The sequence below is a fragment of the Branchiostoma lanceolatum genome, chromosome 11 (genome assembly GCF_035083965.1).
Source record: "Branchiostoma lanceolatum isolate klBraLanc5 chromosome 11, klBraLanc5.hap2, whole genome shotgun sequence".
Lineage (NCBI taxonomy): Eukaryota > Metazoa > Chordata > Leptocardii > Amphioxiformes > Branchiostomatidae > Branchiostoma > Branchiostoma lanceolatum.
Window position 1 is genome coordinate 6,341,712 of NC_089732.1, and position 12,872 is coordinate 6,354,583.

At 41.9% G+C, this 12,872-nt stretch overlaps 2 protein-coding genes across 3 annotated transcripts; one reads left to right on the forward strand and one right to left on the reverse strand.

Annotated features, from left to right (window-relative positions):
• Window positions 1-68: 68 nt before the first annotated feature.
• Window positions 69-4,678, forward strand: LOC136445335 (ephrin type-B receptor 3-like). Its single transcript, XM_066443295.1, has 7 exons — window positions 69-190; window positions 696-860; window positions 1,114-1,392; window positions 1,679-1,714; window positions 2,246-2,348; window positions 2,680-2,731; window positions 3,255-4,678. Exons 2-7 carry the CDS (start codon window positions 845-847, stop codon window positions 3,561-3,563), a joined length of 795 nt encoding a protein of 264 aa, XP_066299392.1. The 5' UTR covers window positions 69-190; window positions 696-844; the 3' UTR covers window positions 3,564-4,678.
• A 2,250-nt stretch (window positions 4,679-6,928) lies between these two features.
• On the reverse strand, window positions 6,929-12,302 carry LOC136444175 (L-dopachrome tautomerase-like). Of its 2 annotated transcripts, none has more exons than XM_066441647.1 (8): window positions 12,141-12,302; window positions 11,133-11,801; window positions 10,630-10,738; window positions 10,053-10,166; window positions 9,674-9,910; window positions 8,920-9,139; window positions 8,198-8,385; window positions 6,929-7,914 (listed from the first exon to the last, which is right to left on the reverse strand). In XM_066441647.1, the coding sequence occupies exons 2-8, from the start codon at window positions 11,664-11,666 to the stop codon at window positions 7,661-7,663; spliced, it is 1,656 nt and encodes a 551-aa protein (XP_066297744.1). In that variant the 5' UTR covers window positions 11,667-11,801; window positions 12,141-12,302; the 3' UTR covers window positions 6,929-7,660. The 2 variants fall into 2 exon arrangements, with proteins under 2 accessions (XP_066297744.1, XP_066297745.1); XM_066441648.1 differs by having other exon boundaries at window positions 12,127-12,302.
• Window positions 12,303-12,872: the final 570 nt, after the last annotated feature.

Sequence of the window (12,872 nt, forward strand, 5' to 3'; positions counted from 1 at the left end):
CCCAATATGTCAATTGTCAAACATTAACAATTGAAATGTTTATTTTTCTTTGTTGTTATTGTAGTGCCTTCTACCCCGCCTACTAACGTGACAGTAAGAGCAGAAAATGCTATTGTCCTGTTGGCATCATGGCTTCCTCCTCCACTCGTCAACAGGAGAGGATTACTAACTGCCTACAACGTGTACTATAGTATGTATTCTTTCTTACGTAACTTTAAACTATTACTGAAGACCATTTTCTTAACACTATCAGAGTGCTCCCGCATCCGTTATAATGTTGCTGTCTTTTATTGCTGTATTCGTCTTGTTTAACGCGCCGTAGAGCTAGGCCCTCCTTGACAATGATTTTTCCACCATCCTTTATTTTGCTTGGTCACGAACTACAAGCACCAATGATTAATGTTTCAACACCGATGGCAAAGGTTTAAATGTGGGAGTCTGATAGATAGCGCTCCTAGCAATCCTCCACTGCCTAATTTTTGTGTTGCAACGACTAGGCCTCTATTGATCGAATTTATTAATTGTATTTGTAATGACAAAGATAACCAAATTGTAGACATTGCAATGAAGCTGAATAAAAATGGAAGGAATGACAAGAATCTAGGAAATCTAAGTGTACCTGACCGCCCTTCAATTTGTCATGAGAAACAGTTGCATTATGCCTTTATTTTACTGTAATTCTAAATGTATTTCAGACACCAAGACGATCACCGTAAATGTAGCGGACGATTCACGGCCGGTACATTGTCTGCTGACAGCCCTGAAGCCCTTCACACGGTACAGTGTGCGAATATCGGCCCGTACTGCAGTGGGAGAGGGGAGCACAAGCGAACCTTACGTCATCATGACAGAGCAGGCAGGTAAGCGAAACGGTTATGGAACAAAGAGTCGCAAGAACAAGCTTAAGATTGTTTAACTGCCCGTACGAGAAGTGTATGTTTGATACCGGGTATTGCATGATAACTAAATGCTAGGATTCCCAAACAAGTGTGGAGTGTGGGCGATTTAAGAGTAGTGCGTGCCATGGGCAGAATAATGGATTTGTTGGTGTGCAACGGTATTCACTTTGAAAACTTTACGAGAAAAACTAACGCATTTTGTTCCAATGGATAGCGCCGGGCGATCCTCCTGCAAGCGTCACCATTACCAACATCACGACAACGTCATTTACCATCAGTTGGTCACCCCCTAACCACTCAAATGGCATCATCCTGCGTTACAACGTCAGATACGGGAGCAAGGTCACAAGTTTTGCGAGCCAAACACGAGAGGAGGTTATAGGGGGTTTAAAGGATGGTACAAACTACAGTGTGTTAGTGCAGGCGTGTACAGGAGCCGTGGAGTCCCCATGCGGACCCTTCTCTCCTGTAAAGCACGTGCTGACTCTTAAAAGTGAGTAAATTTCCTTATCATAATCCTTCTCTTTTTCTGCTTAGTGAGATGGGGTGGGTTCGTTTCCGCCGTTTATTAAGTACAGTTTTACTTGACAGTTTTGAAATATTCTCTCGTCTTGTCTACAATAATTTCAAATCAACATGTTGGTGTTTTTAGACCTATCGTTACAGCCCACAGTGGTTACAGGCAGTAAGATGATATATCTCTCAGCCCCTCGGCCTGTTCATCTGTTCACTTACTCATTCATTCATTCATTCGCTCATTCACTCATTCTTTCCACAAGGTACCGACATGGGACCAAATACAGTAGAACATGGAGGTGAGATTTTGAAAACTTGATTATATATACCGTGGCGTCAGAGGAATTGTGAATGATCTAGACGTAGTTTTATTTATGCATATCAATAAGATTCAGGCGTAAGCTTCAAGCGTCAAACCTCTGCACGTAAAAGAACCCAACGCACTTAAAGTGCGCACTTTAAGTGCGTTGGGTTCTTTTACGTGCTGAGGTTTGACGCTTGAGGCTTACGAGTACCGAGAAGAGTAGGGTTGACCCCTTGTGCATCGCCAAAACTGCGAGCCGTGGCAAAGCTGCATTGCACTACCACTAGCTGCTAGACAAAGCACCATGCTTCACCTCAATTGAGGATGACTGTTTATATCAATAAGAAACTTTAGTTATATAATATACGGTTTTGAAGGTCCTTGATATCAGTCACCTTAGATAAAAGGAATAACACTCACATTAAACATATACTTTAGTTTTATGTCATATGTATCATTGATATTTCAAGCTGATGAAATATTCAAATTTTGTCACGTTTTTGTGATTTGCTCATTTTTTTTACAGCCAGTACCGCAGTGATCGCTGGATCAGTCACTGCCTGTGTCTTCGTTGTAGTTCTGGTGATTACCGCATGGGGAGTTGTGTCTGCTTCCAAACTACGCCAATTGTAAGTCGCAATAGAACGATGTCTTCTTCTCCATGAAAGTTTTAGTCACAGAAGGTAGTTTATCATTGGAAATACAGAATGACGTTTTCAATATTAATGAAACATAACGATGATTTGAATGCAACGTTTTGCCTGATACGTTCAAACAACATGAAACAAGAGATATAACATTACTACTGAACTTCTTGCGACACTGATAATCACACTGCCAACTGCTAGACGTGGAGAGTCTGCAAAACATGGCATACTGTATTAAAATCACAAAAAAGACGTAACGTCAATTTCATGTTGAAACGGAACTTACAGTGTGATTGTTCTTTTCTCAATACAGGTGCGAAAGTTTATCGTACGTTCCTAAACCGAAAGACTTCATCACGGAAGAGGTAACAGCAGCATCTTATACTTAAGAAAACAAATATGTTTATTTATGAATATCACTGTAAGAAATGAGACATCATAAAGTTGTCATAATCTAATCTGTACAGTTTTTCGATTATCAGCAGGCAAAAAGAGAGCTAAGAAATGCCTCACACCACAGTAATGATATTTGAAACTATATACCGAACTTTGGACCCCTACCGGACTTTTTTTTTAATTAAAAAAAAAAACTTTATTCAGCAGAATAAAAGAACATATACAAAGACAACTGTATTACATGATAACATTAGAGTTCACACACACACACACACATGCTAGTATTTGAATACATTTTGAAGTTCGCCCCATTTTCTATAGTGACTACTTAATGTTTCTTTTTCCTGCAATGGTTTCTACCGGACTTTGGATCACTCCCGTTTGTCAGACTTTACCACAACTTACTACGCTCACAAAATGTCAATTTTTACGAGCAATTTGTCATGGATGAACGTTCTTTAACTATTGTTTTCCCCTGTTGTATTTCTAAAGCTTCCAACGACCAATGGGATATCGAGAACCTCTCTGGACGAAGTGTACTTAGTCTGTGACAGATCCAAGATGGCGCCGGAGATAGTGGACAACGTCACGGACTTCAGAACCTGTGAACTTGGATCACGTGATCCAGCTAGCCAATCAGAAGTAGATACGACAAATGTTGAAATCAGAGAGGACTGTACCTTAGGGTCAGATGAAGTAGACTACTTGAAAGTGGTTGAGGTAAAAGACAGATTTCAGGATTTGACGGTCATCTATGTTCCAAAAACTGGATTAAAAGAAAGCAGAGAAGGCGTTTCATAACTCATAATAATTATGTTCAGTCATATATTTCTAGCAATTGTACAGATGACATTTGGATCGAACAGTCGTTTCGTAGTCTTCTAGTGGACAGTAAAATTATTTTTTTATCTATACTTATCAGGACAATAGGTGCTGTGACTAGTTTCATTGTGTTAAGTATCTATTTCTGAGTATGATATACTCATATATGTATACATACATACAGAGCCTCTGTAGGAAAAATGTATTTGAGGATGTTTTGTTGGCTCGAAGCAAACGTTATTACATAATTAGATATAAAATTGAATACTAGTTGACTATATGAGCGGATAAACAGTTAAAGTAACGACAAAAGTTGCGGTAGGAAAGTGGATACGGTTTCAAAGCAGATGTTTGGGTGAAAGATCGTAATGTTTTCCGAGTGACAGTCGGGCTTCTCTGGCAGTCTCTTAGCCCCTCTAAACAGATGAACAGTTGAGTAAAAGTTTAGAATTGTTAAAGAAAAACGAATGATGTCCATAGTATATCATGGAAATACGCATTACATGCAAGAAGTGATGTGCACAAGAATGTAGGTGGCGCTTCCACCGGCGGGCACGGTGCTACATGGGTTACTTGGGCGGTGCCTATAGATCAATTCTTTTTATGTCAAATAATGTTCAAATGTCATTTTAGATGTATGCAATGATGTCTAGATTTGTTTTGGAAAGTTTTAACTGGCTTATAGCCTACAACCGTGCACATGTTAACCTTAAAAAGGTCAGTACTTCAAACCCTATGGGAGCCCAATCTGCAGTACCGCTCCAGGCCGCGTCAAGAAAAGTATCTAAAACGACCGTCAAATTACCGAATTTCCGTCTCTTCGGGAATGGGGAAACGGTGAAAGGCTCGCAAAGGGTTTGAATTTTAAGGCTTATCTTAGTTTGTTTTTGGATATGTGACCATTTGAAATCAAGGATAACAATCTCTAACACATTTCACAAACAAAATAATGGGATGATAGATCAGAAATGACACGTTTCCAATACAATGTTACATGTCCTGTAAATTGTCACGTTCTGAAGTACTATCATTTTCAATCTTCATTCATATCTATGTAACAAGAAGACGGTGAACAAATGCAATGGTGTTTCTGTCTGTTTTTCTGTCATATGATCCAATTCTCTTCTTTCTGTAAGCTGTATGCTGTCATATTTGTAGACTACGTGGATGCAATATAGTCATCAAGCCCAGGGGGAGCCGTTAAGCTGAAAGAACAAGACGTAGAAGTCGTCTTCTAAAACAATACAACCTACCTCCAGATGAAGGAACAATGACAACGGATTTAGTGTCCGTTATACTAATTTCCTAAATTTCGTGGATATCTTTTTTGCAACTGTTCACATTTAGTTTGGGCGGGTATCCATGGGATTCATTAAACCAAGTCAGAATATAATAGCCTTCTGTGCTACTGAAATTGCAATGATGAAGGTGGAACGAATAATTTGAAAATACTCCAAGAGAGCTTTTTTCGAAACAGGCGTTCTGAATAAAGTAACACAAAAAGTTGACATGAAAGTTTTCAGATATCAAACAAGTGTTGACTTTGGCTGATGGTAATATTCTGTTTTCGAAGCCAAATGATGGATAACGATTATGTAATGTTATGTGACAGAAAGTAGTACCTGGGGTGAAAATCGAGTACAATATTAGTCAGATTATCATAATACATCCATGTAAATTTTGCGTTCTGCTTATGGATGCCAACTTTGATGAAATAATGTTAAATGTATTTCCTGTAAGGTACATTTATGTATGTTATGATATGTTGTTCAATTCTGTACAATTGATTGGATGTTGCTATCATGATGTCAACTTTCCGTTGTTCAGGCAGTGTGATAAACCACAAGTGAAACTCTATGGGTCCCACTATATTTCATAACCGCGAATCCATTCAATACGTTGTGTCTTCCTTTCGAACAACAGTTTCTCCTGCGATATATATTTGACATATTACCTGACTGATAACATATCGTCTTGTATAGGGTTGTCCATTTATTTATTTATCTATTTAATGAACAAACATTTCAGAAAGGTAGGAGTTAGAGGAAAGATGGGGTTTGAAATGACGGTATGACAAGTAAAGTCCTTGATCTTTATAGAAACATGTATGATGTAGTTTGTTGTTATGCCATCCTATGGTCATTCCATCTGTAGGGGTCCAAAATCTTCACAACGTTATGACCTTTCGTTCCAACATGAAGAAGCTAGAGCACTTCAAGCTTTCTTCATGAAAAGTAGTCAGCCTATAAGGCTAGCAATATGTCGTTATCTCCATCAGGGGGTAGGTTGTATGTTTTAGAAGACGGGGTAATATGCTAGCTTCTCCACTTCTTATCCCAGGGCCCATCAAACGGCTCCCCTGGCGTTCAAGGCTATATGGCATCCACAAATAATCTACACATCATGTATCATATTGACAGGAAATTATATCTATTGAAAGACAAACAACATTTTCTTGTTTCACAAACCAGGGTTAGAATCGTGATGTTGTAGAGCTCCAGAAATCGACAATTTGCAAGACATGTACACTCGACCACTTCTATTCATAAAATGTGAAGGAAACATATCGTTTATGACCCAATATCCGAATGGTTGGTTTGGCAAATGTCTTAAATATCGTTATTTCTGATTATAAATGGTAACATTTTCGAGAAAAAGAGGAAAATAAGTCTTAAAAATTCAAACCCTTTGCGAGACTTTCACCATTTCCCCATTCCCGAAAAGACGGAAATTTGGCCATTTGGCGGTCGTTTTGGCCATTTTTCAGGACGCGACCGTCAGCGGTACTGCAGATTAGGCTCTCATGGGGTTTGTAGTCCCGACTTGTAAAATAGAAATATAAACAAAACATTGGGCTTGAAGCCAGTCAACACTTTTCCAAACATCTTCTACTAGACATAGAATTGCACCTAAGTATTTCAATAACGCAGGTTGACATGAAAAGGATCGATTTTTAGGCGCTGCGCGAGGCGTCCATGCAACGCTGACGCCGTCCGTCGAAGCGCCCCCTATATTCATGCACACAACACTTCTTGTGCGTAGTGAGTATTTTAAGGATTATGTGGACTTCATTCGTTTTCCTCTAACAACACTATCCTTTTACCCAACTGTTCATCTGCTTAGATGGAATAAGGAACTGTCAGAGAAGCCGAATCGTCACTCAGAACACATTACGATATTCATCCAAACATCTGCTTGGAGACCTTATCCACTTTCCTACAACTTTGGTCTTTAACTTAATTGTTCATCTGCTTACATAATAAGAATCTGGACATCAGGCGACAAAATGATACCAAAAGGACATGAGTATACGTGACAAATATATATCAGAGCTGAGCAATAAATAATATCATAGCAGTTTATTAAGAACGTTAACACTGCTAATATATTTTTTACAACAATATTTGTACCCAAAGTAATAACGGAAGAAAAGAAGTCGAACATGAAAATAGCACGTTTGATTTATTCTGAGGAGGGGATGCTGCTAGCGACAAGGTAATTAATAAAATAGAAACACTTCCGTAATAAATAATCAGAGTATCAGTTGTCATTAGTATCCCATTCATTCTTTAAACCATATGAAGATGTAATGCGATGCAATATTGCATAAAGGGAAAACGTATATGATACATATTCAGTTTTCAATTATGCATTCTAACTTTTACCCTGTGACAAACATCCAGTGCAATGCAATGCATATGAAAAATACAATTGCAAGTTTCCGTCTGAAAGCAAACAAACGGCACCCATAATAACATAACATTCTAACCTTACTAGATGTACATTGATATTAGCAATTATATCACAATCAATAGTATCACAACTATCTTATGTTTCATAATCTTTGTCAACGAGAGATCAAGCCGACCATAAGTTAAGTAGGTATGCTTCTCTTGGATATTTGAAATTACAATTCTGTTTAACATAAAATGCATAAAGTGAAGTGCTAAGTATCTAAGACCCCTTTTGATACAAAGAACGTTGTCATCCTTAGAGAACAGAAGCCTCCAGTAAGAACAGCAATATTCAACATGAAGGTCTGACAATATGTACAAAGCAATTGTTCATTCCAGATTCTAGTTCCCCTCGTATTTGACCTGGTCGTCCGAGTACACCACGGACCCTTCTCCAGTGTACTGTCTCCCCGTCCTCGCATCGTCACCAACGAGCGGCTCGTACACGCCCCTCCCGTCGCGTCCGCGCCGACGCCGACACGACAGCACCCGAACCGACACGGAAACTACCGACACCACCACGACGGCGAGGAAGACCGCCCCGACTGTGATGCCGAAGATCTCGATACCAGACAAAGGCTGGTTGGACGGGATCCCTTGAAGAAAAGAAGGAAAACAAAACCATCAATATTGTTATAATTTTCAGAATTCTGACAGGGCTGCATTGATTGTACCTTAGAGGCTATTGATGGGGAAGAACGGTACAAGAAAGAGAGAGGTAGAGAGATAGAGGGAAAGAAAAATGACAAGGAATGAAAATAAAACAAAAAAGAAAAGAAAGAAACAGGAAAGAAAATAAAAGAAAGAAAGGAAGAAAGAAAGAAGGAAGGAAGGAATGAAAAGAAAAGAAAGAAAGGAAGAGAGAAAGAAAGTACTTACTTTGAGGTAAGACGTCGTAGGCATATCCCAAGTCTTCAGACAGTTGGAAGACGTCAGCATTGCGAATCACGGGCATGAAGGGCACCATGGTGTTGTTCTGGTTGTGACCGATAGGGGCGCCCTCCTCTGGGTAGCCAATCAGTGACGAGCTGTTCTGCAGACGCAACCATGCATCAAAAATTGCGTCGCTGTAGGAAAAAAATACAAATTAGAGTTGATAGCCAATAATTGGTCAATTGCCTGGGGTCTTGGGTAATTGTCATTAATCAGCATCAATTACATGTGGATTAATCCGGGCTGACCTCTCGGTCGTCTGCTAAGTTTGGTCGCCGATGGCTACGTCACTGCAGTTCGCCGATGGCTATAGCCTGGAATCCAAACCTATCATAGCTCCCGAGTCTCTCCCCTATTTGCTATTCCTGGCTACGATGGCTACGTCACTGCAGTTCGGCGATGAAGCCACCAAAATGGTGACAAAAGACAATGCTGTTACGCACCATATAAGGCATGACTAAAGCAGTGCATTTTCAAAACTATTTCAGAGCTGTTCAAATGTTGGCTGAAAAGTGGCTGCGAGTGGGACTAATGTCTAAGGTCTGAATCACTGATTGCACTAGGTACCAGTTTCACTGTTACAACCGTATATGCATAGCTGATTGTACCTCTGAAGTGTCGCCAAAAAAAGCCAAAGGAGCCACAGTCCGTTCAAAAATGTAACCAACCTGTAAGAGTGAAGGAGCACGAAGATGGGGTCGTTGGCTGACGCATGCGTAATTCCGCCAGTCCCGTTGAGAAACAGGTGAGCGAGGTTGTGCAGACTGCGGATGTCGGGGTTGTACTGTCCCTCAGGGTCGCTGTACCCCTCCAGACTGTTCCTGAAACTCCCCCGGGTGGCTTTGGTCCAGTTGAAGCGGTCGTACTCAGGGATGTCGAGGCAGCGCCCTAGAAGAAATTGACAAACTCTTGTGAGAAATTCAAAAGGGTAGAACATGAACTATGATCTACTATGCAAATGCAGCATTACGTACGTGGAAATGAGGAACGATGCTACGAGTGACCTTATTGGCTAAAGGTGTGTGCAGAGAATTTTGTCGCAAGTTCTAAAACCAGATTCACATATATTGCTAGTAACTTCCATAACCTCGTTTCAACTGTACTGCCATATTTTGTTTGAAGGCCAATTTATTCAGATTGTACGGTATGCAACAGGGAAGACTATGTTAAAGGTGCCCTAAGCAATTTCAGGGGGGAAAACTGGAAGTATTCTGGATAAGGCAGTCGGTATGAAATTGACATTTACGTCCCCATATTTGCACATTTGCATCATTATTTCATGATTTTGGCGTTAAGAAAGAGTGCAGAAACAAGCCACAAAAGGTGTATTTATTGGTATCCCCCAAAAATCAGCCCAGAATTCAGCCACCACTCAAGCAACTTTCCTGAGAGATGACGCGAAAAAAGTCAAACTTGTCTTACCGACGTCTTCGCGTTGAGGCAGGACCGTGACAGCTGGACGGTCCACGTTCCCGCCAGGGTTGCGGAAGATCTGCCCCTCGTCCGTCCCGTTACACAGCGTCACCAGCCGGTTGTAGTCGTCCAGACTCATACAGACGGACTGCCAGCGGGAGAAGGGCGAGCCGGGACTCAGGGCAGTCGGGTTCAGGGGGTGGCGGCCTCCCATCATGTCGTCTGTGCACACGTCACACTCTGAACCTAGGAAATCAAACACGATTTGTCGTTAGATGCTCTCCCCAACATAGTATTCAGCAGACGTGATCCTTCTCTTTTTCTGTCTATTGAAAAGGTTACAGTGTTTAGAAAAGGCATGAGGACAAATATATATATATATACGCACCTCCTACCGCCCAGTCCCAGTAGTGCAGCGCGAAGGTCTCGTCTCCCAACATCTTCTGCATCTCCCGTTCCAGCCACAACAGGTGCATCCGGTGCCAGGTGTTGTAGGCCGGACCTGTCAATACGAACAGGTATCAATTAGCAGGTTTTTTGTAACTGTTAACAAGCCGTCAAGACATATGGGTTGGTTGTTTAAAACCTTTCAAAATTGTCCCGGTTCAAATATTTCCATAGCCCTCTAGCCCTCGCCCCTCCCCTCTTCTTCCCTTTTCCTTGTCCTCTTTCTGACCACAGCACAAAACGGTTGTACCAATATGCACGTACCCATGTTAAGCATTTTTGTCTGATTGGAAGAAGTTAGCCTCCACCAAGCCTTCACAAGTGATCGTGACAAGGTATGGATCGTAGAATATATTCGGCCAAAAAAGGGAATAATTGGCCAGTTGAGTCAGTCCACGGTAAGGTATGTATTTCCCCCCGCTTGCAAATGAAACCCCCTGGTGGCCGAACTTCCCTGTCAAACATTCTCCATATAGTTGGCGTCGTTAGTCTGATAGAGACTAGCTATAGGTACTGACCTTCGTGTGCGAAGTCTATAGCCCGGAATGGTTGACCGGGCCCTAGGAGTGTGTCCCTCACGGCGTAGTAGTGCATCCACACGAACAGGTTATAGATCGTCACGTTTGTCTGAAATAGAAACACCATGATCACTACTGCACTAGAACAGGTTCGCAGGCTGCAAGTATCAAATTGCACTATCGTTATACCCGAGAAAAAAGTGCTCCCATGAATTTATGGGATTGGCGAATGACTGTACTGAATGATATTTCAATGGAATGCCTATGTCCCAAGGCTTTGACCCCATTTACCGGCGATTAAAAGGTATTAGCGAGAAATGCCCCCCATTATGGCATACATAACCATCAAGTCAACCATCACAAACTAGCAAAACTGATGATCTTATAGTGAAAGCTACCAATCTCTCTCTCTCTCTTTTTTTATCAAACTAATAGAGGTTAAATGGATAGAAATGTAGAGAGGTTCGACAGCACATGATAATAAGATAGGACATGTTCCTCACCACTTGCGGCTCCGTGCCGTTTGGTCCCAGCAAACCCAGCCAGTGTTCCTTACAGATGATGTAGTCGGGATGGACGGTTCTCTTGGCCTGGTCCAAGGCGTCCACGAACCGACGCCTTTCCTCCGCCGTGCAGTTCTTAATGTTCTTCCGTAAGACGGGCGAGGCCGGCTGGTCGCAGCTCTCTCCCGTCCAGCCGTACCGACACTCGCCGCAGTTGTAGCCCCAGAAGTTGCCCTCACACACACAGGTCCGGTTGAAGAACTTGTTGGGCCATCGTTCTCGGTCGTCCACGTTGGTGAAGGGATATTCCGGGTTGTGGGGGATGTCGGGGACGGTCAGGTCCTGACAGGAGCCCCGGCTGGCGGTCTGTCCGCACACGCCGAGGGTCAAGCCGTCCGGAGAGATCAACTCGGGACAGCACTCTTTGGACAGGATTCCGTCTACAGTCATACAGGCCCGCGGGAACTGGCCGGACACGGGGGAAACCTGAAGGCAAGCCGCCAACACCGCCGCTGAAACGTACACCAGAAACATCTCACAACTTTCACGACTGCCTCCTGTCCGGAACGTTACGAATTCCCTTCTGGTGTCTGTCTGTGAACTGGTTCAGTCCACCGTCGCCTACGTGTTGTCTGTCCTGTCTTCCTCGGATCCACCCAACCGCGACAGCTAAAGAGGACAACAACAGATAATAGAGGTTATCAGAAGCACGTGATTGGCGTACAGAACTAAGAATGATCGATGGTCTTTTTTAAAGACTTGTAATTAAGAAGAAGACTTTGCGAAGAAGTCATTAGTTCTCATTTTCTACCTAAACGTGTTTAAACGAAATATCACCAATGAAAATTAATTTTTACATTTTGTAACAAGAAAAAAAGTGGAGAAACCACACTATAAGTTTATGTACATGACACAAGCGTGTTTACACAAGACAAGACTGAGTTGTCGCATGACTGTCATGTGATAACGCCCGAGGCGGGAAGATGCACCCTACCGTTAGAGTAATACCTTATGACAAGCAGCCTCTCGCCTGACAACTTCCCTGGCTGACTGGAGCTTCTCTGGCTAGCTGGTACGATTTTAGCACCGTGCTTGGAGATTAGCCTCTCACCATAAGACTTCTGACTTTTATCTTGTCTCTGCCAGGTGTTGAACAAAAACGTGTCAGGCATCTGCAGACAACATTTCTCAGGATAACACATTGCATACAATGCGTGTACTGGACAATTACATACGGGTATAAGTGCATAAGACAAGTAGTAACTATTAAGACAAGTACAAAGTGCCGATGGAGGTGGAAAGGGGTGCGCTCAAAGGCGTAATTACGTAAGACAATTGCTAAGACAAGTACAAAGCGCCGATGCAGGTCGAAAAGGGCGCCATCAAACTTCTTCACGACTGTCGCAAAGACAAGAAATTGCACGTCATATTCAGATTTTAACCCGTGGCGTATCTATAGTTATCATGGGGGTACATCTTGGATTTTTCTACCTCCTTTAATACGTACACAGACAACTTACATGGAGAACAAAGCGTTTTGTATTGTTGGAGAAATCTGCAACGTAACTTTTCATGTCAGGTCAATCATTTAACCCAGTTTCAATGCCTTTCTTTCAACCAGTAATGATTATTATTGCTATTATAGGCTTACTCAACTCATTGTGCTTTTGAGCAAAATTGTTTACATAAATACCACAATTAGTAGTTGGTATTTTTAGCATTCCCCCCAGTCACAAGGTA